This window comes from Geotrypetes seraphini, chromosome 18 (assembly GCF_902459505.1).
Source record: "Geotrypetes seraphini chromosome 18, aGeoSer1.1, whole genome shotgun sequence".
In the NCBI taxonomy this organism is placed as follows: Eukaryota; Metazoa; Chordata; class Amphibia; order Gymnophiona; family Dermophiidae; genus Geotrypetes; species Geotrypetes seraphini.
In genome coordinates, this window is record NC_047101.1 from 23,153,561 (window position 1) to 23,179,372 (window position 25,812).

At 43.8% G+C, this 25,812-nt stretch overlaps 1 protein-coding gene across 9 annotated transcripts in view; it reads right to left on the bottom strand.

Moving 5' to 3' along the window:
• The window catches only part of TCOF1 (treacle ribosome biogenesis factor 1), a 145,603-nt gene that overhangs the window by 15,939 nt on the left and 103,852 nt on the right, over positions 1-25,812 (bottom strand). For 7 of the 9 annotated variants that reach the window (XM_033927390.1, XM_033927393.1, XM_033927388.1 and 4 more), the window contains 6 exons: positions 14,460-14,634; positions 14,207-14,277; positions 13,454-13,682; positions 10,448-10,954; positions 9,994-10,020; positions 3,420-3,508 (listed from right to left, as the gene is read on the bottom strand). In XM_033927390.1, the coding sequence (XP_033783281.1) occupies positions 3,420-3,508; positions 9,994-10,020; positions 10,448-10,954; positions 13,454-13,682; positions 14,207-14,277; positions 14,460-14,634 (1,098 nt within the window). The remainder of the gene's footprint in view (positions 1-3,419; positions 3,509-9,993; positions 10,021-10,447; positions 10,955-13,453; positions 13,683-14,206; positions 14,278-14,459; positions 14,635-25,812) is intronic. The other 2 variants (XM_033927389.1, XM_033927396.1) reach the window with 2 other exon arrangements.

Sequence of the window (25,812 nt, forward strand, 5' to 3'; positions counted from 1 at the left end):
GGTACCTGTGCAGCATGAAGGCAAAAACCATGAACGCAAAGACTGAAGTTACACGAAATAAAACACGAGCAGAAAAGACGAACTTCTAAAGCCTGGTTTGTAGGAAGAATAACTGATGTTCATAGGGACAGTGAAGAGGGGGAGGGGTTTAAGCCTCTGAAGTTTGAGGTTTCCTACAAAGTCCTGGCGGGTGGAGGGGAAATAACCCACTGGTTCCGGAATAAAGTGGGATTGTACAAGAACTTTGATTTATGAGGATTAGGCAGGATGTAAGATTGAACAGCTAAAAGTAAGCTTGGAGTGAAATTAATATCGGGAAAATCCCACCTAGTTGCAAATGAAAGTTAATGGCAACAGAGCTGGAAGCACAAAGGAGGTAGGAAAGAAAAAGAACTAGAAAACAAATGGTCTTTATGGTAAAAATTGTGGTTTCCCGGGTTTTCTGCCCTTTGAGAAAGTTTATACAGGCAGTCCCTGGGTTAAGAACATCCGACTTACGTCACACTTGTATTTGAGCACCGGGGTCTGCTTCTCCCTTCCTGTGCCAACGTGCCCCTCGTCGTCCTTCCCTCCCTCTGTTTTGTAGCCCAAATTCATGCCTCCCTCCCTCCCGTGTTTACCTCCTCTGGTCGGCTCTCTCTTCCCAAACACACTTCTCTTCACAAAGTTGCGAGCAGCTGCTCCTGCATGCTGCCTGCAGCTGACCCAGAAGCTTTCCCTCTGATGTCAGAGGGAAGGCTTCTGAGTCAGTCACAAGCTAAATGGCTTTGAATATCAGCCCCAAGATGACAAAGTAGGCGAGGCTAGTGTTTCTGCAAGGGGAAGGGGATGCGACACATCACTGTCGTACGTACAGACCCAAATTTTACAGCAGCCAATGAAAAGGGCTGACTGAACTGTGGCCTGGTCAGTGGCAGTGGCATAGTAATGGTGGGGGGGACTACCCCAGGCACTGTCTCGGTGGGGTGCCGGTATCTCTTCGCCCCCACTCCATGCCAGGCTCGCGCCCTAACTTCTTCTCCCCCCTACCTCTTTAAAATCTTTGTCAGCACAAGCAACTACTCTAATGGTCTGAAATTTGGCAGCTAAAATTTAATGCTAAGAAATGCAAGGCCATGCATTTGGGTTGCAAAAACCAGAGGGAATGGTACAGATTAGAGCGTGAAGAGCTTATGCGCACGACGGACAAGTGGGGCTTGGGTGTGATTGTATGTGATAATCTTAAGGTGGCCAAACAGGTTGAAAAGATGATGGCGAAAGCTAGAAGGATGCTAGGGTGTTTAGGGAGAGTCATGGCCAGTAGGAAAAAGGAGGTATTGATGCCTCTGTATAAGACTCTGGTGAGACCTCATTTAGAATATTGTGTACAATTCTGGAGGCCACACCTTCAAAAAGATATAAAAAGGATGGAGTCGATCCAGAGGAAGGCTACTAAAATGCTGTGTGGTCTTCGTGATAAGGTGTATGGGGACAGACTTAAAGATCTCAATCTGTATACTTTGGAGGAAAGGTGGGAGAGGGGAGATATGATAGTCATTTAAATATCTACGTAATATAAATGTGCATGAGTTGAGTCTCTTTCATTTGAAAGGAAACTCTGCTATGAGAGGGCATAGGATGAAGTTAAGAGGCGATAAGCTCAGGAGTAATCTGGGAAATAATTTTTTATAGAAAGGGTGGTAGATGCATGGAACAGTCTCCCGGAACAGGTGGTTGAGACAGAGACTGTGTCTGAATTCAAGAAAGCCTGGGACAGGCACGTGGTATCTCTTAGAGAGAGGAAGATATAATGGTTACTATGGATGGGCAGACTGGATGGGCCATTTGGCTTTTATCTGCCGTCATCTGTTGTTTGCACCAGCCTGGCTCCCTCTGAAATAACTTCCGGGTTGTGGGGCCAGGAAGTGACATCAGAGGGAAAGCCAGTGCAAGCAGCAGGCTGGAGAAACTGCTCATGCTGGCGAAGATAAAAGAAAGTACGGGGATGGAAAGGGAGGGCGCCACCGCTCTAGGCGCCTTCTACCCTCACTACGCCACTGGGCCTTGTGCAAGGTTTATAAAACCAGCAAGCAAGTGAGGTGGAGTGACGGACTTATATTGAAGACCCAAATATAATTTCAACACAACTTTACTGGAACCTTCACAGGGCCCTTCTGAAATCATAATTGAGGCTTCCTTCATCCTACCTGCTTATTTGCTGGTGTGCATACTTCTGTGGTGATTCTCAACCAGTTGTTTTGGTTCAGCGCTTATAAATACATTTGAATAATTTGGGAAGTTTTATTCCATCTTTTCAAATGCTACTGAAGGTGGCTTATGACAGTATTATTTTAATCCAGATATGATAAATCCATTTCCCAAAGTATTTAAGTGGGTACTTGAGGCAACAATAGAGAAAACAGTGATTTCAAAGTGCCTCAGAGAGGGAAACAGGGTTTCAACCCGTCTCTCTGGTTCTGAACCCACTGCTCTAACCTCTAGACCAGTGATTCTCAACCTAGTCCTGGGGGACACCAGACAGTAAGGTTTTTAGGATATGCATGAGATAGATCAGGGGTAGAGAACTCCGGTCCTCGAGAGCCCTATTCCAGTCGGGTTTTCAGAATTTCCCCAATGAATATGCATTGAAAGCAGTGCATGCAAATAGATCTCATGCATATTCATTGGGGAAATCCTGAAAACCCGACTGAAATATAGCTGTCGAGGACCCTACCCCTGAGATAGATTTACATACAAAAAAAACAAACAAACACAGTGCATGCAAATTAGAGAATGACATGGGGACAAATTTTTCCCCTTCCCTGTGGGAACTCACTTTCCCGTCCCATCCCCGCAAGTTCTTTTCCTGCCCCTGCCCCATGCCTGCAAACTCCGCCCTCATCTGCACAAGCCTCAAACACCTTAAAATCATTAGTAGCAACATTCCAGCGTTCAGATTATGATGTCATAATGCCTCATTCCACCAATGCCTAAGTTCTGTCCTCCTCTGTGCAAGCCTCAAACACTTTAAAATCATAAGTGTTTGAGGTTTGTGCAATTAAGGCAGAGCTTACAGGAAAGGGACAGGGACAGCAACAAAACCTGCAGGGACGAGATGGGGAAATTGAGTTCCTGGGGGGCTTGGGGAAAAATATGTCTCCGTGTCATTCTCTAATGCAAATCTCTCTCATGCATATTCATTGTGGATTTCCTGAAAACCTGACTGGCGTCTCCCAGGACTAGGTTGAGAATTATTGCTCAAGGCTTCTCCTCCTTAGACCGGGCCTGCTGTCAGCCAAACATACCTCCTTTGGGCATGCTTGCTACAGCCAACCAGAATGATGGAAGAAAAAAAACCCAGACAAATCCAAGAGAAAACCAAAAGGGAAGGAAAAATGGAAGGGACTGTCTGAAGCCACACAAGCACTAAGAGCATCTACCTTTTTCTTTAACCTGAGGGATGGAGCGGGCTCCTGTAATCCAGTGGTAGATATTCTCTTTGTCTTCTTTTTCTTGTCTTTCTTCTTTCCTGGAGGGAGGAAATGTAGACAGTGTAAGAAAGCTTAAAAGTGGGTCAAGCCAAAAAGGGGAGATGAGCAGTGATGTGAGGAAGAACGCTCTGGTACCTAGGATGAAGGCTTCTTTATAGTTAAGTGCTAAATATACAACTGGAGAGATCCTCTCTAAAACTCTTTGGAGCCCTTTCTGAACTCAAAGGGCAGGGGCTCTTTGTGGGGACACATTTGGGGGGGTCAATTCTTAAGCAACCTAACATACATGTAACACACTCAACTAGATGCTTTCAAAAGTGCTGCTGGGTTTGCGTGCGTTAAAGTGGATGCTCAGAAAACGCAGGGCCCACGTTTACACACTCATAGGTCAAATAGTCCAAAAATATTTGAAATGTCCACTGCTGCTGAAATGAAAGGATAGGGACTTGTTCATATAGCCACAGACACTATCCCCCTAATTCTATAAGAAGTGATGAAAATTGCACAAGTAAATTGCACATGCAACTTAACTGAACAAGCTAATTATTTATTTAAAAATTTCTAACACGCTTAAATTAAGCCGTTAACAAAATGCAAACAATCATCATATAACGTACAAACATACAGATAGACAAAACAAGCATAAGAGAGATTTGAAAACAACGGAGGCAGTTCTTGCTAATTTAACTCATTGTGGATATCCTGAAAATCAGACTGGCTTGTTGTGTCCCGAGGGCTGGGCCGAGAACTCCTGGTTTAGATGTATTCAAAATCAGACTGTTAAGAAACCATATAAATAATCAGGGCTGTGGAATCAGTGACTCAAACCTTGACTCAAGATGCCTCTATTTGTCTGTTGTCTGACTGACTCCAATTCCTACTGATATTAGGCTTTAAACTGTAACCAATAAACTGTATATTATATATAATATTAGTCCCTATTATGTATCAAATTAGGATAAAAACTTGTACCGTAATTATGGGCTCCTTTTACAAAGGTGCGCTAGCATTTTTAGTACCCGCACAAGATTAGCGCACGCTAGCCGAAAAATTACCGCCTGCTTAAAAGGAGGTGGTAGCAGCCAGCACACTTTTGTAAAAGGAGCCCAATGTCTGTTCAACCTGTAACTCGTTTTGGGCTCTTTGGGGACAATAGGTTAGAAAATGAAATAATTAAATATCTTGTTCTGGAAGATCTCTACATCCAGGACAAAAATAAGTATAAAATGATAAAATTTACTATATATTATAATGCTTTTATTTGGAAGCTGGAATCACAGAGTCAGTCCGTTTTTTTTTTTTAACAACTCTGACTCCATCCACAATTGCTTCCGACTCCACAGCCCTGTAAATAATCCATTGTGCACTGTAATGCCAGTTAAAAGGCTCAGCGGCAACGCGCAGGACAAGGTTTCTTTATTTAATTTAAACACAGTTAAGTTTTCTTTTACTCACCGGCCCCGGCAGCCGCACCTGGACCGAGCAGAGGAAAGGAAGCGTGGGAGCGCACTCCGCCCCTTCCCCCACGTTCCACCGCCGAGCCAGTTAAAAGGCTCAGCGGCAACGCGCAGGACAAGGTTTCATCCTTGGACTTTAGGAACGATCTTAACACAACACAACGACCCCGAGCCGCAAAAGAGGCTAGTCCCGCCTCCCATAGCCAGAAAGGTCCAACCTTCAAGACCTATTTTCCACACAACAGGGAACACAATCACCCCTTGCCAGCACCCTGAACCAGCACAAGACCACATCCCCAATCACCAAAATGAAGTTATCCCAGAAAGCACACACTCATGCCACCCTACTGATAATCCTCCTCATTACCAGTTGGAAAGTAAGAGCAAACAACCTACCCACTTTTCCCACAAGCTCCTATGCAACCAACATCCAGAACCTCAACAGGAGACCCCTCACAACAGAAAACTCGAACCAACACCCAAGCACTCAATACCCTATCACCATAACATGGAGCAGAAGACCTGCACACCACAAAACCAAAACCCAACATCATCCCAAAACTCTCATCTACCCTGAAACGGAACACAATCAGCAAACAGACATCGCTTCCATAAACTGTGCATATGTAAACATCAGAGCCATAGGACCCAAAACGGACCATATAAAAAACTGGATAACAACAGAAAACCTAGACTGTCTCTTCCTCACAGAAACCTGGCTAACCTCAGACACAGACCCTAGAATAACCGAGGTATGCCCTCAGGGGTACAAAATATCAGTGACATGCAGAGAAAAAAAAAGAGGAGGAGGTCTAGCAATAATAACCAAGGATTCCCTTACCCTAAACATACTAGAAAAAACATCCACCCCACAAATGGACTTTATCGCCTGCCATCTCACAAGCACTACTCTAAATAACTCATTAAACTGCATGCTCTGCTATATAACACCAGGAAACTGGACCACAGCGAGACCGGAATTTGAAAACTTCATTTACCAAAACTCCTTAACTGCGGAATACAACCTTATCCTAGGAGACCTAAATCTTCACCTAGATGACCCAACTTCCACACCAGCAAAAAACTGTCTATCCTTCCTCAATGCCCTGTCCTTCCAAATCCTAAACCCACAAACCACACATGAAAAAGGTCATCAACTGGACATTGCAGCGTTCATGACGTACCAACGATCCACCCCAGTAATTCAAACCCCCAAAGGTACTTGGTCCCCATCGCTTTGGTCAGACCACTTCACCTACAACTTCAAAATCAATTGGAACAAGACCAAAACCACATCTCAATCTAACATAAAAAGAACATACACCTCACGCAAATATATCGAACCAACCACCTTCTGGTCAAAAGTAGATGAATCACTCCAAGACCAAGACCCCAAAAACTTCATCTCTCACTGGAAACATATGTCCACCAACATCCTAGATGAATTAGCCCCACTACAAACCAAAACCAGAACCAACAGAAGATCAGACCCATGGTTTGACAATGAACTGCTCCAACTCAAGAGACAATGTAGAAGATTAGAAAGAAAATGGAGAAAAACAAACCTAGAACAAACAAAAACTGCTTGGAAAAGCATCATCAAACAATACAAACAACTACTAAAAGACAAAAGGAAAACTCATAACTCAAATCTAATAGGCACAGAAATCCAAGACACCAAAAAACTTTTCCAAATCTTAAAAGATCTGACAGACACCAAACCCTACACAACCACAAACAATACCCCACTCCCATCAGCTACCCTCCTAGCTGATCACTTCAAGAACAAAATTATCAATGCCAGAGCCACCCTCGATTCTACCACATCCCTCCTAAGCATAATCACAACTCACCCCACAGAAAAAGATTCAACCGCAGCAGACAGATCTTGGTCTCAATTCACCAACATACAATGGCCCGAGTTCAACAACCTCTACAAAAAATACAGCCACGCCTCCTGTGACTACAACCACTGCCCCTCCTACCTCCTCACCACCTCCAGTGTAAAATTCCGAACACTACTTCTACAATGGATTCAATCCACGCTCACGGATGGCATTTTCCCCACTGCACTCAGCAAAATCATCATCACTCCAATCCAAAAAGATCCAAAAGGACCACCAGACCAACCCTCCATCTTCAGACCTATTGCCTCAATACCGTTATACATCAAACTTACAGAAGGCCTAGTAGCCAAACAACTCACTAATTATCTGGATGACCATAACATACTCCACCCCACACAATTTGGCTTCAGATCCAATTTCAGCACAGAAACTCTCCTAGCCTCCCTTATGGACACAATCAGACAACACCTCAGCACAGGGAAAAAAATGCTCCTTATACAATTAGACCTAACCGCAGCCTTTGACCTAGTTGATCACAATATCCTTCTGCAAATCTTGGACGCAATAGGTATCTCTGATAAAGTATACGCTTGGTTTGAAGGCTTCCTAAAATCCAGAACCTACAGCGTAAAATCAAACAACGTAAAATCAGAACCTTGGGCAAACCCCTGCGGAGTACCACAGGGCTCCCCACTATCACCCACCCTCTTCAACCTATACACTGCCTCTCTCGGAACATATCTGAACAATCTAGGTATAACCACCTACAGCTACACGGACGACATTACCATCCTCACACCTTACGATCAGCCTAAACCCACCATGCCAAACATCCTACACAGAATACTTAATACAGTTATGATCTGGATGAAAGATCACAAACTTAAACTCAACCCAGACAAAACCAAACTCATCCTATTCGAAAATGACAAAATCCAAACCTCAAAAAATTTAGAAATCAACTCTATCAACTACCCCATCCAAACCACCATAAAACTACTAGGAATGACCTTAGACAGAAGCTGTACCATGCAACCACAAATAAATAATACAATCCAGAAATCCTTCACAATCATGAGAAATTTGAGACAAGTCCGGAAATTTTTTGAAAGAAATCAATTCCAGCTTATAGTACAATCTTTAATCCTAGGACTGCTAGACTATTGCAACATCCTTTTCCTCCCATGCCCTGCTACTATGATCAAACAACTTCAAACAATCCAAAACACAGCCTTGAGACTCATCTTCTCATTAAGAAAATTTGACCACATCACAGAAGCTTACATCAACTCACATTGGCTACCAATCCAAGGAAGAATACAATTCAAATTCTACTGCATGCTATTTAAATCCCTAAACGGAGACAGTCCTTCCTACCTGAATAACCGCCTCAACCAAGCATCCACACTCAGACACAGAAAAGCGCACTCCCCATTCATACCCCCCCCCGATCAATGAAGTAAGAAGATCAAAACTTCACGATGGCCTCCTAGCCACTCAAGCCGCAAAAATGGATACCCGAATTTCCAAACTACTGATGACCACATCAGACTACAAGACATTCAGAAAAGAAATAAAAACAATACTTTTTAAGAAACTCCTAAATCAGCCCTAACTTCACCTAATTTTACCTCCATGTACACAATTTACTGTAAACTGTAATTATCCTTACCTCGAAATTACCTAACTACCACTCTAATGTATCTTCGATTCCTACATTGTAACCCCGTTTTATAAATCTTTTTGTAAGCCGCCTTGAACCGCAAGGTAATGGCGGAATAGAAATCCCTAATGTAATGTAATGTAATGTAATGTAATGATAGACCAAAATCCTCTATCCTTCTGAAGGCTTTAATATGCAACTTCCACTCTAGACTGAGAGTCTGTAAAGATGTACTGGCTTTGCAACTGCTTGTAATAATTGTGTCTCAGCAGTCCCTGGAAGAGGGCAAAGAGGCCTCAGGATCCCTAACAGGCTGCTCGCTTTGTAACTTAGATGCATATTAAGTCTGAAACCAGTGAGGTAACCAGACAGCTAACTTTGGGTAGGCCTGAGCCCAAAGTGTGTGGGCATGGAATTCTCTCTCCCCCTCTGGCACCCCCCAACTCAAAATACCTTAGCTGGCAGATAACCCCAAGCTCTACCAGCTGAAGACCTCCTCCAAGGGTGGCCAGAACTCCCTTATATCAAACATGCTCCATTTTTCCTAATGTGGCGTCAATAGCTCAGGGATACCACTGCCTGCTGAGCTTGGTAGAAGGAAGTTCTTATCACCCTTGGAGGAAGTTCTCTGCCCACCCGTGGCTACACCACTGCTTGAAACTAGACTACTTTTCTTAGCCGAGTAACAACCATCCCCTCAATGATGGCAAGGTACTGCTACAAATCAACATCCCGAGTGGTAGAGAGATGCGAGATAATCAGCTCAGTAAGAGAAGAGAGTTAGGTAAATAATCAGGAATGCTAGAAAAGATATCTGTATGCAATGCTGATGAAGCATTGGCTGGTTAAATTAAAAAGCTACTGTTCCTGGCGATTATCATCTTCTGGCCAGGTACACTGCTTTCTCTCCTCGCTTCAGACAGCACTCTGCCCTGCGCTGTGACATTAGCAGTTCCCTGCATACATCCTTAAATAGAAACTGGAGAGAAAGCTGCAGGTGGGGGTACACGAGGGAGAAGAGCAAAATATTTTATGGGGAAACACTTAAGGGGGCAGTTTTAAAATTGCCCGAGTAGCATGCACGCTGGAGTTACTTTGTGGATCTTCCAAGGGACAGTAAACCGTACGGGAAAGAGAGTAACTGAGCTCTGAACCTGTGTTGCCACACGTGCAAGCAGGCACAGAAAATGAGGGCGTTTAGTTTCTCTCCCTTGCCCTAACCTCACCTCCATGTCTCCACCTGAATCATAATCATGATTTCACAGCGTGCCTTTTTATTCACCGTTGATGGGCGATATGCTAAACAAAAGTGAAATGTGAAATGTAGCGAAACCAGAGCTACGTGGCAGAAGAATTACAGACCCATCATGTGCCAAAAAAAACCCTTTCCTACACCTCAGTGATTCTCATAGCCCAGATTTTCACCAGCTGCAGTCACACTCACACGTAAAAGCTGTGTTCACCGTCTGAGGGTGTGCTGCAAACACTCACTCACTGCCATACACCCACAGATAGTATTTTAGCCTTCCCGAATGAAATCGGCAAAGATGCCATACCTCTGGGGTTACGTCTGGAGAGCAGAGCTAAAGAGAAGAGGCAGAAAAAAAGGTTTCATATGGATAAATGTCACATCTAGCCGAACATTTCCAGTTCTTAAAGCAAAATGCCACCATTTTTGTTCCCTCGCTCTGCTACTCTCCGACCATCAGTGTCCTTTCCACTTTCATTGCTCTACTTTCCCTAATATTGCCTCTCCTAAACATGTCACTACGCAGCCAATGCTTCACACAGGCAAAGGCTGGCAGCGCAGTCACCACTGCATGCGCACCTATGGTGGGGGTTCTTGTAGGACAGCTGTGGGTATGAGATCCAGACTAGGGCTACTATCAGGACTGAGAGGCCATGAATTGTGCGCTGCTAAAGTCTACATTGCTCCTGCCTGCATACTACACCCATCCCCCCCCCCAATGTTTTATAGGTACAAAAATTCAGCTGCACAGAACCACTCACTTTTCATCCCCTTCTTCTTTTTCCCAGATTTCTTCTTGGTGGCCATGCTGGCATCATCTTTCGCCAGCTTCAGTTTCTTGGCTGACTTCTTCTTGCTCTCTTTTCCTTCCGAGATTTTTGTTTCAGGTGTTTCTGCTTCTTTCGCAGCTTTGGCTGCTGGGGTCTTCCTTTTCTCCTCCTCCTCCTCCTCCTCCTCTTCCTCCTCCTCCTCCTCCTCCTCCTCCTCCTCTTCCTCCTCCTCCTCCTCCTCAGCTGTCTTAGCTTTTGTGGCCTTGCCATTATTGAACATGAGGCTCGTCAATTTTGCTAGCACTGCTTTTGAAGCCAGAGTTGGTTTGAGGGTCTTGGGCCGCTGCGAAGTCAGAGAGTCACTCTCCTGAGGCTTGGATTTGGAGACTTTTGCTTTCTTTCCTACCAAGTTGTTGTCCTTCACCTTTTTGCCAGCATTAATCAGCTTGGCTCTGAGTTTCTCCGCCGCATCCTTTACCTCCTGTGACAATGTAGTCACTGTGGAAACATTAAAAAGAGAGAGAGAATGAACAGTGCCAGTACACACTGGTCAAAACAACTCTGTGTCAGGAAGCAATGTGAGTGCTTCTCTCTATGAGGAGGAGAGGTAGGACAGCAGACAGGGCTGTGGAGTCAGCACACCAAACCTTTAACTCCTTTTGTTCTATTGCCTGATTGGCTCCAGCTTCGACTTCCATCGATATAAGGCTTTAAATATTTTGTTCTAGATTTAAAGTAAATATAACTTATATTTACCAGCAAAGAAGAATAAAATAATAAAATTTACCATGTTATAATTTAAGTTTTACAGCTGGAGTTGGAATCTTGTCTCCACCCAAAATTGCTTCTGACTCAAGACTCCACAGCCCTGACGGTGGGCGCTCTAAAATTCAGACACCTTGAGAAAATTAGCTGAAAGAGAAGCTTCAAACTCCATCCAGAGCACAGCAGGAGTATTTTCCCTACAAGAAGAGAGAGATCCAGAACATAACTCCTGCATGCATGCTACAGCATCTGATAACAGAAGTCTTGGGGGATTTATCAGGAACTGGCAGAACTTTGAATAAATGTAAGTCAAAATTATTAGGACATCCACTGGTTCACATAGATCACTGTGCAGATGAAAACCACTGGCATACCAAAAGATTGGAAATGGGATAGTGAGCCCTTCAGGCCTTATTCTTTGCTCAAAGTCTACCTTAAATAAAGCGTTCAGTATTTTCTGTGAAAGAAATTGCTGCTCTCATTCTAGTGTGTAGCGGGCAGGTTTCCGTACTTGTAAAGAGACACCAGATGACATGTACTTGGGAAGTGAACTAATCTTTCCCTCAAATACTTTTTTTTCTCTCCAAATAGTAGGGCTATGGACACTGCTCCTTACCAAGGAGAGAAGTTGTATTCTGATGAGGTAGGACTACAGACTTCCATATCAAATCAATTTAAACAACTGCCTCCCTTTATTTAATATTCTTTTTTATTGAAATCAAGGAAAAGTACAAACATCCGTAACAAGAACAATAATTTCTTTAACAATGAATCCTGTCCACCATGTCTCCGAGCCCACAACCCCTACAGGACCACAATTCCCCCTCGGTACCCCACCTCCACCAACCCCTCCTGTCATCTAACAAAAAAAACAGTATAGTAACCCATATACGGAACCCAAGAAACCAAATTACAAATTGTTCCAGACCCGACTGCGACTTCAACGGCCTCCCTTTACCTCATTTAGGCCTCTGCCACAGGACAAAGGCCTAGTTGGATCCGCTCTGTAGGCGAACCGATAACTCCAGTGCAGTGAAAGCAGAAGATTTCACCAGTGCTAGCTATGAACACTAGATGATATTTTTTCCTCAGGTAGCATGCAGCAAAGTTAAAACTTCCAGTTTTGGAAATCCTCTTTAGTAGGGGTCCGCAACCCTGACCTGGAGGACCACCAGGCCAATCGGGTTTTCAGGCTAACCCTAGAGAGATTTGCATATAATGGAAGTGACAGGCATGCAAATCTGCTCCACGCATATTCATTAGGGCTATCCTGAAAACCTGATTGGCCTGGTGGTCCTCCAGGACAGGGTTGGGGACCATTGCTCTATGGAATGGCACTATAGGCTGTCTTTCTGCTTTTTAAGACAAAATAAAAGGTCTATTTTGCTTTAGGCTAGTGATATCAAACCTGTCCTGAGGGACCCCACAGCCAGTAGGATTTTCAGGACATTCACAATGAAAATGAGGTTAGACTTGAAATCCATCGTAGATGCATATTTAAGGTAGCTGACCCTCAGTTGTAGAATGCGTTATTACTTGATTTACTTAGGTTACTAAATTTAAACCTATTTAAGAAAGAGCTGAAGACAGTATTATTTCTTCAGTGTTATGGAACAGCCTAAAAACCCTCTGGGTGCAACTGCTGTTGCTGGAAACTGATGGCTAATCATATGTTTATAGGCGATTGCTTTGTCTTGTCATTGTCCAATATTTTCTGTTTGGTTACATTTTATTGTAAACCGCTTAGAATTTTAGATATGCAGGCTAGATGTTTTAATAAATAAATATGTACAAGAGAAATTTGCATTCATTGCCTCCATTGCAAGCACTCTCTCATCAAAAGTATTCACCGTGAATATCCTGAAACCCCCAGCTGGAAGTGAATATCCTGATCACCCCCCCCACACACACACACACACACAAAGTTGGAGGTTCCCCAGAACAGGTTTGGGGACCACTATTTTAAACTATCAAATGATCCATTTCAAGTATCTCTGGACATGGCAACTGATGATTCTAAGGATGATTATAGGTGAGCCAGCCAGCTTCTCATCTCATCTCACTCAGAAGACCCACTTCAGACAAATTTTAATTCCATAATGAGTGTGTGGCAGATAGAAGAAACCTGCCGGGGGGTGGGGGGGGGAGATACTGGCAGAGGTGAGGTGTTCCTGGCCATGTGTGAGTTTCAGGCAGTGAGAGACCATTTCAGGGGGCTTCCCCAAGACTGACCTGATCTGCGAAAAGATTTGCTTGTTAGTGTGATCGTTTCACTGTGTGGTGGCATCTCTGTGTCTGTATCACTGGTCTCGGCCTCTGAGACATCTTCTTCGCTCGCTTCCCCAGAATCCTTCATGGCACTGGCTGTTCTCAGATTTAAGTTCTGAAGTCTTCCTGGAGTAAATTTGGGGTGCCTGGTTGTAGCATTCTTGGTCAATGGTGAGATGGCAAGAAGGAGTGTCTAAAGGGTTTACAAAGCATAGAAGAATAAGAAAATATACAATGGTCGCACGTAGGTATAATATACTTCTGCATTACTTATTCAAATAAATGTCAGGTGTCATACAAATACATACTTGATGGCTGTAATTGGGAAAGCTCCAGGTACCATGAAAATCTACCTACAAGACTAGATTATGAATAGGGCTGGGGTTTTTTTTTTTTTTTAAACCTACACATAACACCCTAAAGTTTTCAGTCTACACTGTAGCTACAACATTTGCTAGTTATGGTTTTTCTCATTCCGTTTTGGTTTCTTTATACCAGTTAAAGTGACAGCAGGAGAAGTGGAACTTAGAAAAGTTTGGATAAATACTCTCGCTTTAGTTTCAAATGTAGGGAGCCTGCACTTTGGTGAGGGACATTTTAGGTTAATTCTCAGAGCTTGGGAATCTTAGGTCTACAGTCAGATGGATGAACTGTGGATTGGTACCTTTGGATATTGGGATATTTGTCTATAAGAGCTGGTGATGTATTCATTATTACCTGTGTAGGATCCAAATCAGAGGTGTTGTCAAATGATTTGGCTATAGTGAAAACCTCTGTATCCTTCTGGGCTGCAAGTGCAAAAAAGGAAAAGACAGAGAAATTCCTAGATAGTAAGACGCTTCTATGAAGAAATCACAGTGGCAATTTCACTCCCCAAAAGTACTTAAATGTGCAATTGTGTGGTGTTGCATTGGCGATTCCAACCGTATTTAGCATTTCTCAAGGAAAATAATTAAGAAAAACCAAAAACCTGAAAATGGCATCAAAGGTCTTGCAGAAGTTGCCAAGTTTTCTGAGGTTTTCTGCTGTTTGGCCGTTGTGCTGAATGGATGTAATGAAACACCTTTGCTTTTGACAGGCTTGGCTTCTGATGTGGAATTAGCCAGGACATTTTCTGCTGAGGGTGTTGCTAATTTTTTAGCCTTCTGCTCCCAAAGAAGAGAAATAAAAAAAAAGCAAAGGAGCCATATGGAAAAGAAGTGAATATTTCAGAGATCTAGTAGCCTTAGAATATCAACAAACAGCTTCAAGCAGTTATTATTGTACATAGATTAACTGGAAGTATTATTCAGATATTCAATGCTAGGGCATGCTGGCTCCCGGCACTGAATATTTGAGCACATGTACTAACTCAGAAGTTAACCAGGCACCAGACTATTAACTCGGCAGATAAAGTAAGAACAACCTTTTTTTTACTGCCCTAACTCCATTTCCTTCCTCGGCTGGTTAGCAAGCTGAATATCACCGCCAAGCAGCCAGTTACTGGCTCCACCTAAGCCCCGCCCCCTGTCTGCCCCTGACCTAACCAGTTGGTGAATGGCTGGTTAGCAGTGATATTCAGCAATACTACACGGCTTATTTATTAGGATTCATTAACCACCTCTATGAAGAGATTCACCCAAGGCGGTATACAGCAAGCAAGCTGTGCTGTGAATACTGGTAGTTGGACAGCTCAGCAGGATTTAAACGGGCAGTAACCTCTCCTGCCTAATTAAACCCTTTTCAAAATCAATACCACTTTATCACCTTGAAGAGGGAGAAATTTTATAGCAGGGTACCTAGGAAGGCAAGGCACCCATTTGTCTGAATATAATAGTCTCCAGGAAAGCTGTTGCACTAGAAAATGACCAACTTGCAGTTCCCGTCTTCTTCCTTACTTCTAAATTTGTGGAGAGGGACCACGTCTGTTCTTCTCCAGTCTTCCGGTACCATTCCCGACTCTAGAGCAGCATTACAAAGGTCAACCAGTGGAGCTGCTAGAATTTCCCTAATTTCCCTCAATACAGTTGGAGGTACACCATCCAGCACCATTCCTTTATCCACCTTTAGTTTAGCAATTTCCTCACAAATACAATCCTCTGAAAAATCAATCAGAGTCTACCACATCTCCAGCCCTATTTGCTTTTGTTTTTTTACGGCGCTTCAGCTGTGAACACAGAACAGACATATTTGTTCAGACTTATTTTTATCAGCTTCTACATATTCCTTCCCTGCCCCTTTTAAGTCTCACAATGCCATTTTTGAACTTCCTCCTGTCACATTATTATATATATTTTTAAAAGTCTTGTCCTTCATTTTACTACCTGCTATTTTTTCTTCCATTTGCATTTTTGCTTTCCTGACTACTCGACCAACCTCTCTTAACTTTTCCAGATATTTTTGCCTGTCTTCTTTCTGTGATTTTTTATAGATTATGAAAGTTAACCTGGACTGAGGACAATCAATGGGATGTGGCCATACCAGGGTACAAACTATACAGGAGAGACAGGACACATAAAAAGGGTGGAGGAATAGCGCTGTACATAAAAGACTCCATACCCTCAACCAGGATGGAAACAACAGTATGGGCGGATGGCTTGGAATCACTATGGGTTAAGCTACAGGGAGGAACTGGGGCAGACATTAAATTGGGTCTGTACTACCACCCACCTGGACAACATGAAGAAATCGACCAGGACCTGGAAGCTGAACTGAGGCAGGTATGCGGAAGCGGAAATGTGGTGGTGATGGGGGACTTCAACTATCCTGGGATAGACTGGAGTATTGGGCACTCAAACTGCGCAAGGGAGAACAAATTCCTAGAGGTCACGAGGGACTGTTTCATGGAGCAACTGGTCACGGAACCAACACGGGGTGACACCACTCTTGACCTAATCTTCAACGGACTAGGGAGGCCAGCAAAGGAGGTGGCAGTATTAGCCCCGCTAGGTAACAGCGATCACAACACGATCCAGTGCAGGCTAGAAATTGGATCATCAAAGGGGAAAAGAACCACAACGACGGCACTCAACTTCAAAAAAGGAAATTATGATGCCATGAGGGAAATGGTGGGAAAGAAACTCAAAGGCAACATAGGGAAGATGGAATCCATAGAAAAAACCTGGACCTTACTCAAGGGAACTGTGCACGAAGCGCAAAACTGGTGCATCCCCAAGTTCAGGAAAGGGTGCAAAAAAAATAGAACAAAAAACCCAGTGTGGATAACAAATGCAGTGAAGAAGGCGATAAACGACAAGAAAGCATCGTTCAGAAAATGGAAAAAAGACCAAACAGAGGAGAACCAAAAAGTGCACAAAGAACACCAGAAGGAGTGTCACCGAGAGGTTAGAAATGCAAAAAGAGAATACGAAGAGAGACTGGCAGAGGAAGCAACAAACTTCAAGTCGTTCTTCAGATACGTCAAGGGGAAGCAACCGGCAAGAGAAGAAGTGGGACCATTGGATGATGGAGACAGAAAGGGAGTAGTAAAAGAAGAGAAAGAAATAGCTGACAGGTTAAATGAGTTCTTCACGTCAGTCTTCACGATGGAGAATACAACCAACATTCCGGAACCCGAGGAGATCGCAATAGGAGACCAAGATGATAAGCTGGTCAATTTAGAGGTAAGCCAAGAAGATGTACTCAGGCAGATAGACAGACTAAAGAGCGACAAATCGCCAGGTCCGGACGGCATTCACCCAAGGGTGCTCAAGGAACTAAAAAACGAAATAGCGGAGTCACTTCGACAGATATACAACCTATCCTTAAAAACCGGAGAGATCCCAGAGGATTGGAAAATAGCAAATGTTACGCCCATCTTCAAGAAGGGCTCAAGGGGCGACCCAGGAAACTACAGGCCGGTGAGCCTGACCTCAGTCCCGGGAAAGATGATGGAGGCACTGATTAAAGACAGCATCTGTGAACACACCGAAAAAAATGGGCAGCTAAAACCGAGTCAACATGACTTCTGCAAGGGCAGGTCATGCCTCACAAACTTATTGTACTTCTTTGAGGGGGTGAACAGCCAGGTGGATAAAGGGGAATCTATAGACATCATTTACCTTGACTTCCAAAAAGCCTTCGACAAGGTACCACACGAGAGACTGCTTAAGAAGATATGGAACCACGGGGTGCAAGGGGAGGTTCACCGATGGATCAAAAACTGGCTGGCAAACAGGAAGCAGAGGGTTGGAGTAAAGGGCCATTACTCAGACTGGAAAGGGGTCACGAGCGGAGTTCCGCAGGGGTCGGTGCTAGGACCGCTCCTGTTCAATATCTACATAAACGACCTAGAGGTGGGAACCAAGTGTGAGATCATTAAATTTGCAGATGACACTAAACTATACAGCAGGGCTCAAACCAGGGAAGACTGCGAAGATCTCCAAAAGGATCTAACGCAGCTGGAAAAGTGGGCCGAAAAATGGCAAATGAGCTTCAACATAGGGAAATGCAAGGTCATGCACGTGGGGAAAAAGAACCCGATGTTCACATACAAAATGGGGGGAACACCACTAGGGGTCAGTAACCTGGAGAGAGACCTGGGAGTGATGGTAGACGCAACACTGAAGGCATCGGCGCAGTGCGCCACAGCCTCAAAGAAAGCAAACAGAATGTTGGGTATCATTAAGAAGGGTATTACGACCAGGACGAAGGAAGTCATCATGCCGCTGTATCGTGCAATGGTGCGGCTGCATCTGGAGTACTGTGTCCAGTACTGGTCGCGGTACCTCAAGAAGGACATGGCAGTACTTGAGGGAGTACAGAGAAGAGCAACTAAACTGATAAAGGGAATGGAAAATCTCCCATATACCGACAGATTGAAGCAGTTGGGACTTTTCTCCCTGGAAAAGCGGAGACTTAGAGGAGACATGATAGAAACCTTCAAGATCCTGAAGGGCATAGAAAAAGTAGACAGGGACAGATTTTTCAAATTATGGGGCACCACAAGTACAAGGGGGCACTCAGAGAAATTGAAAGGGGACAGGTTTAGAACAAATGCTAGGAAGTTCTTTTTCACTCAGAGGGTGGTGGATACATGGAACGATCTTCCAGAGGCTGTTGTAGACAAGAAAACATTAAATGGTTTCAAAGAAGGTTTGGATAGATTCCTAGAAGAAAAAGGGATTGAAGGGTATAGATAGGTATAGACCACTAATCAGGCAATGGGCCTGATGGGCCGCCGCGGGAGCGGACCGCTGGGCAGGATGGACCTATGGTCTGCCTCAGCGGAGGCAACTTCTTATGTTCTTATGTACCTCTTATTCCTTATCTTCTGAGCTACTATTTTTGAGAACCAAAGTGGCCTCTTTTCCTCTTACTTACTTTCCTTACAAAATGGTTTGTTGCCCTTACAATAATTCCTTTCAGTTTTGCCCACTGCTTTCCTACTTCTTCTAGATGTTCCCATCCAGACAATTCTTTGACATAATCCCTCATCTGAACAAAGTTAGGTTTTTAAAAAAAAAAATTTAGAACCTTCACTTTGAAATGAGCCCTCTCTACACCTGTTTTAATATTAAACTACACCATGCAGTGATCACCCACTGTAACATGAGAAACCTTTTCCCCATTTGTAAGAACTAAGTCCAGTATGGCTCTTTCCAGCATGGGTTCCATTACCAACTGCTGAAACAGTTCTTGTAGAGAATCCAGGATCTCCCTATTTCTAGGAGATCCTGCAATAGGGATATCCCAATCAACATCTGATAAATTAAAAATCTTCACTTATTAAAGCTAAATTTTGAACATCTTTATTCATTTTTGAAGTCAAATACATAGTGCAAACAGATTAACAATCAAGTAATATAACATACTGCACTCTATTCCAACAAATAATATACAGCTATTTAACCCCCCCACTCTCCCCCTCCCCCCACCCCTCCTGGATGTGTACAGCAATCTTTAATGAATCAAGGGAAAATACTGTTAATAATTAACATTTAATTCTTATAATATTTTGTTAACGGGCCCCAAATTTCCTTGAATTTGCTTCTATTAAATCTCTGTCTAATCTAATCTTCGGTTTATATACCGGGTCATCTCCCAGTGGAGTTTGACTCGGTTCACATATAGTTAAGACTAGAGTACATAGCTAAAAAAGCATAGGAGAAATAAGAACTATAATTAAAAACTAAAGTACATAGTAAAAAAGCATGAAAAAATAACTATACTATTGTCATTTCGTTGAGACTGTAGTTAAACCATTTAAAAATTGCAAGAACAACAAAGTTTTCAGGGATTTACGAAATAATTGCAGCTGGCCTAAAAGCCTAATGGAGACAGGAAGTTCATTCCAGAACTCTACAAACTTGAAAACAAAAGATTGACTGAGCTTCCCAGCAGATTTAATACCCTTAAAAGAAGGGAAAGATATCTTCTATCTGTGAAGGTCTGTATATCACACCAAAGTAAATATATTTTCCATTCCCTCTTTCCAGCTTGACCGACAGTGCCTCTTCCTTACCCTGTAGATCCTGCAATTGGGTGGCTTTAATATCATCTTTCACATATGCCACTCTCCTCCTTTTTTTCCTATCCTGTCTTTCCTGAACAGATTATAGATTGGCATAACTATATCCCAGTCATGGCTCTCAGTGAACCACGCTTCCATGATCGCCACTAAATCCAACTCAGCCTCTAGATCCATAACCTTGTTTCTCATACTTCAAGCTTTAGTATACACTGCTTTCCAGACATTGCCTCTTTTTCTCATTTTTGTAAAGGTATTTAGCGATTCACTTACCTGAGGGCTTTGATCACCCTGCTCCAATGATTCTAGTTTAAAGTCTTCAGTAGGTTAGCTAGTCTGCTGTAGAAGACACTTTTCCCTTCTTTGAAAGATGCACCATTCCTGCTCAGCAGCCCTTGGAAAACCATGCCATGGTCCAGGAAGCCAAAACGTTCTCAACACCATCCACACAGCCATACATTCTTCTCCATGATGCGAGTTTCTCTGTCCTGGCCTTTACCCTTGACAGGGAGGATTGATGAAAGCAGTCAGGTACCACCTGCGTACCTGACTGCTTCACTTCTCTCCCAGAGCCACAAAGTCACTTTTGATATGTCCAGAGGGGTACCTTGCAGTATCATTTGGGACAACATGGATGAGAAGCATTGAATAATAATCATTAGGCTTGATGAGTTTCAGCAAGGTCTCCGTAACATCTTGAATTTTGGCACCAGGCAGACAGCACATCTCTCGGGACATCATGTCTGGTCTGCAGATGGAAGCCTTTGTATCCCTTGGAAGGAAATCACTAACCACCACTACCTTCTACCTCCTAGTAGTCACGGATCCAGCAACTTTGGGAATATTGAGCTTTGGTCCTTCCTCTCCCTGGGATGTTCTCATTTCCTCCACTTCCAGGGCTTCATACCGGTTCTTCAGTTCAAGGGCAGATGGAGTCACAATATCAATCCTGCAGCGTCTCGTAACTGGAGATCAGCTGTCCTCCATCAGCACAGCCTCTTCTTCCCCACTGCTGGAACTTCTGATGCTTCATGAAGCATTTTATTGATGTAAGAACATAAGAATAGTCTTACTGGGTCAGACAAATGGTCCATCAAGCCCAGTAGCCCGTTCTCATGGTAGCCAATCCAGGTCAGTAGTACCTGGCCAAAACCCAAAGAGTAGCAACATTCCATGCCACCAATCCAGGGCAAATAGAGGCTTCCCCATGTCTTAACAGACTATGGATTTTTCCTCCAGGAATTTATCCAAACCTTTCTTAAAATCAGCTCATTCTCACGGATGCTTCTCAGTCTTGCCACCTCCTCTCTTAGTTCCTTCACGAGGACAGTGTTAAACAATAGGCCTAAATTAAACAGACACAATTTATAGCTTATTAAAACTTTTTATACCACTAGGCTTAGAAAAATATTACAATTTTAACAAAGCCAGTCAGGATGGGGGGTGGAAACATAGCAGGTAAATATACAAAGTGATTTAATGAGCCAGAAATGGCTCTGGATTGGTTAAATCGTTTGTTCAGGGCCAACAGTCATTTTCACTGGCACTTAACTTATTAGGGCTTCCAAAAATGTCTGGTTAGTGCCTGTCAAAACTGGCTATTTTAGGGTGTCTGGGGGTGTCGAGAGCACTTAGCCTGTTCGTGCCAATATTCAGAACTTAACTAGCCAACATAACCGCATAATTAGGACCAAATAAATGTGGTGCCCCATAGCTGATGAATATCCCATTTAAACAGGATATTCATCAGGATATGATTTCACTAGCTCTGCAAACCAGGAAATTCAATACCGATGCCTGGACATGGCCTGACATTTAATTTCCAGCCATAATGCTAGTGGCGGCCAGCAAAATCAACACCTCTTATTTTTAGATAAGTATAATACAAAAGATAGACAAGACTATTTCATAGTAGTCGCTGTACACCTCGGTCTTAAGACTCATCAGATTTTCTATTCTGGTAAACATAAGAATTGCCGCTGCTGGGTCAGACCAGTGGTCCATCCTGCCCAGTAGTCCGCTCACGGGGTGGCCCTCAGGTCAAAGACCAGTGCTCTAAATGAATCCAGCCACACCTGCGTACATTCCAGTTTAGCAGGAACTTGTCCAACTTTGTTTTGAAACCCTGGAGGGTGTTTTCCCCTATAACAGATTCCGGAAGAGTGTTCCAGTTTTCCACCACTTTCTGGGTGAAGAAGAATTTCCTTATGTTTGTACGGAATCTATCCCCTTTCAAATTTAGAGAGTGCCCTCTCGTTCTCCCTACCTTGGAAAGGGTGAACAGTCTGTCTTTATCTACTAAGTCTATTCCCTTCAGTATTTTGAACGTTTCGATCAAGTCCCCTCTCAGTCTCCTCTTTTCAAGGGAGAAGAGGCCCAGTTTCTTCAATCTCTCACTGTACGGCAACTCCTCCAGCCCCTTAACCATTTTAGTCGCTCTTCTCTGGACCCTTTCGAGTAGTACCATGTCCTTCTTCATGTACGGCGACCAGTTCTGGACGCAGTATTCCAGGTGAGGGCGCACCATGGCCCGGTACAGCGGCATGAAAACCCTCTCCGATCTGTTCATGATCCCCTTTTTAATCATTCCTAGCATTCTGTTCGCCCTTTTCGCCGCCGCCGCACATTGTATAGACGGCTTCATCGACTTGTCGATCAGAACTCCCAAGTCTCTTTCCTGGGAGGTCTCTCCCAGTACAGCCCTGGACATCCTGTATTCGTGCATGAGATTTTTGTTACCGACATGCATCACCTTACACTTATCCACGTTGAACCTCATTTGTCACGTCGCAGCCCATTTCTCAAGCATGTTTATGTCACGTTGCAGATCTTCGCAATCCTCCTGCATCTTCACTACTCTGAATAGCTTAGTATCATCCGCAAATTTAATCACCTCGCTTGTCGTACCAATTTCCAGATCGTTTATAAAGATGTTGAAGAGCACGGGTCCAAGCACCGAGCCCTCTGGCACCCCACTGGTGACGCTCTTCCAGTTCAAGTATTGTCCATTTATCCCCACTCTCTGTTTCCTATGCTCCAGCCAGTTTTTGCTCCACGTGAGTATTTCACCCTCGATTCCATGACTCGCAATCTTCTGAAGTAGTCATTCATGTGGAACCTTGTTGAACACCTTCTGAAAATCTAGATAAACAATGTCGACTGGATCGCCCTTGTCTATCCGCCTATTTGCCCCAAGATCTGCCTTTGCCGAAGCCGTGCTAGCTGGTCCTCAGACCGTGTCCGTCAAGGTGATCAATGATGCGGTCCTTTATCAGCGCCTCTACCATCTTTCCCGGTACTGAGGTCAGACTCACTGGTCTGTAGTTTCCCGGATCTCCCCTCGAACCCTTTTTGAAGATGGGCGTAACATTTGCCACCTTCCAGTCTTCCGGAATCTTCCCCGATTTGATTGACAGGTTGGCTATTAGTTGAAAAAATTCAGCTATAGTCCCTTTCAGTTCCTTGATGACCCTCAGTTTTTCTGTGAAATGTATTTGTTTATTACCCTCTGCCACAAACATTACCTCCTCCCAACAATTTTCTTATTTTATTTCTTGGCATTATTAATACTTTCTTCAAACTCCAAAATTTGTTTACATTCTACTACGCACTATTGTTTTAGTATATTTGGCTCACTCTATCCATGAAGAAACAGGGATCAATATTCCAATACGTTTAACGAGGCAGCGAGAGGTTCCTGCCCAGTAAACCCGGCTGAGCTGGCCAGCCACTATTAATCAGTAGCACTAAACTGGGTATAGTCACAGAATATCACTTCTAACTGGCCGTTCCCAAACCAGCTAGGATAAGGACGGTCCAAGGATAGAGTTTGGGCAGAGACACAACTCAACCAGTTAGTGGTACTATTTAGTCTGCTAATCAGCAAAGTAGGCAGATAAAGTCAGGATGGCAAAAAAATGTTGTCCTAACTTTATCCACAAAAAATGAGAATAAATGCTGCACCAAAACCAAGGTAAGAAAATAAAAAGAGAAGAGACGAGGTCAGACCACCAAGCTGGAAAATATGCTTTAATGAGTGCTTGGGTCCTAAGCTGTATATGAGTACTTGGGGGGGTGGGGAGGGTTGAAGTTTGGCGGTATAGGTCCGTAGTGGTGGAATTAAGGGATGTTAGTTGGAAGGGTGCGTTCCGTAGAAGGGAAGGGTATACAAGGAATGAACATTTGAAAAATTTTGATGATATGTTCTTTGTTGGAAATATGCATTATATCAGGGATCTCAAAGTCCCTCCTTGAGAGCCGCAATCCAGTCGGGTTTTCAGGATTTCCCCAATGAATATGCATTGAAAGCAGTGCATGCACATAAATCTCATGCATATTCATTGGGGAAATCCTGAAAACCCGACTGGATTGCGGCCCTCAAGGAGGGACTTTGAGACCCCTACATTCTATCATTGTATGTAACTTTGTATTACATTAGTCATTAATAAAAACTGATTTCAAGTATAAAAAAAAAAAGTGGGCATACCAAATATAATTTTGAAAGTTTTTTTGTAATATCGCTGCCTGTATACAGTCTCTTCCTCTGTAAACTGCTCTGAACTGTTTGTGGTATTGCGGTATATAAAAATAAAGTTATTATTATGGTTAGTGTTGCTTAATATGCATATTGAATAACAACAATAGCTTCCCCTATAGAATAAATATATAGAGAGATGCAATGTAGGGTCAGAGGAGTTTAGTCAGACGTAAATGAAATACTCTTAAATAATTTATTAGTGAGGAGGTATCAGTGAATCACAGTGCTATCTATCGCACTGACTAGATGACAAACCTAAGCCAAGAAAGCACAGTTACTTACCGTAACAGGTGTTATCCAGGGACAGCAGGCAGATATTCTTAACGTATGGGTGACGTCACCGACGGAGCCCCGATAAGGACACTTTTAACTAGAAAGTTCTAGTTGACCGCACCGCGCATGCGCGGGTGCCCTCCCGCTCGACGGAGGAGAGCGTGGTCCCCAGTTAAGATAAGCCAGCTAAGAAGCCAACCCGGGGAGGAGGGCGGGTCCTAAGAATATCTGCCTGCTGTCCCTGGATAACACTTGTTACGGTAAGTAACTGTGCTTTATCCCAGGACAAGCAGGCAGCATATTCTTAACGTATGGGTGACCTCCAAGCTAATAGAGGGGGAGGAGGGATGGTTGGCCATTAGGAAAATAAATTTTGTAACACGGATTGGCCGAAGAGTCCATCCCGTCTGGAGAAGGCATCCAGACAGTAGTGAGTAGTGAACGTGTGAACTGAGGACCAAGTGGCAGCCTTGCAGATTTCCTCAATGGGTGTGGAACGGAGGAAAGCCACAGAAGCAGCCATAGCTCTGACCCTGTGGGCCGTGACAGCACCTTCCAGTGAGAGACCGGCCCGAGCATAACAGAAGGCAATGCAGGCAGCAAGCCAGTTGGAAAGCGTCCGTTTAGAGACAGGACGACCTAAACGGTTAGGGTCGAAAGATAGAAAGAGCTGAGGGGAAGAGCGGTGAGCCCTGGTGCGATCAAGATAGTAAGCAAGGGCACGCTTACAGTCCAGCGAATGCAGCGCCTGTTCCCCAGGATGAGAGTGGGGTTTGGGAAAAAAGACAGGCAAAACAATGGACTGGTTGAGCTGAAAGTCCGAGACCACCTTGGGAAGGAACTTAGGATGGGTGCGCAGAACCACCTTGTCATGGTGAAAAACAGTGAAAGGAGGGTCGGCAACCAGTGCATGCAGCTCACTAACCCTCCTGGCAGAGGTGATGGCAATGAGGAAAAGCACCTTCCATGTAAGAAATTTGAGCGAAGTTGAGGCAAGAGGCTCAAACCGAGGTTTCATGAGGGCGGATAAAACCACATTCAGGTCCCAGACGACTGGAGGAGGCT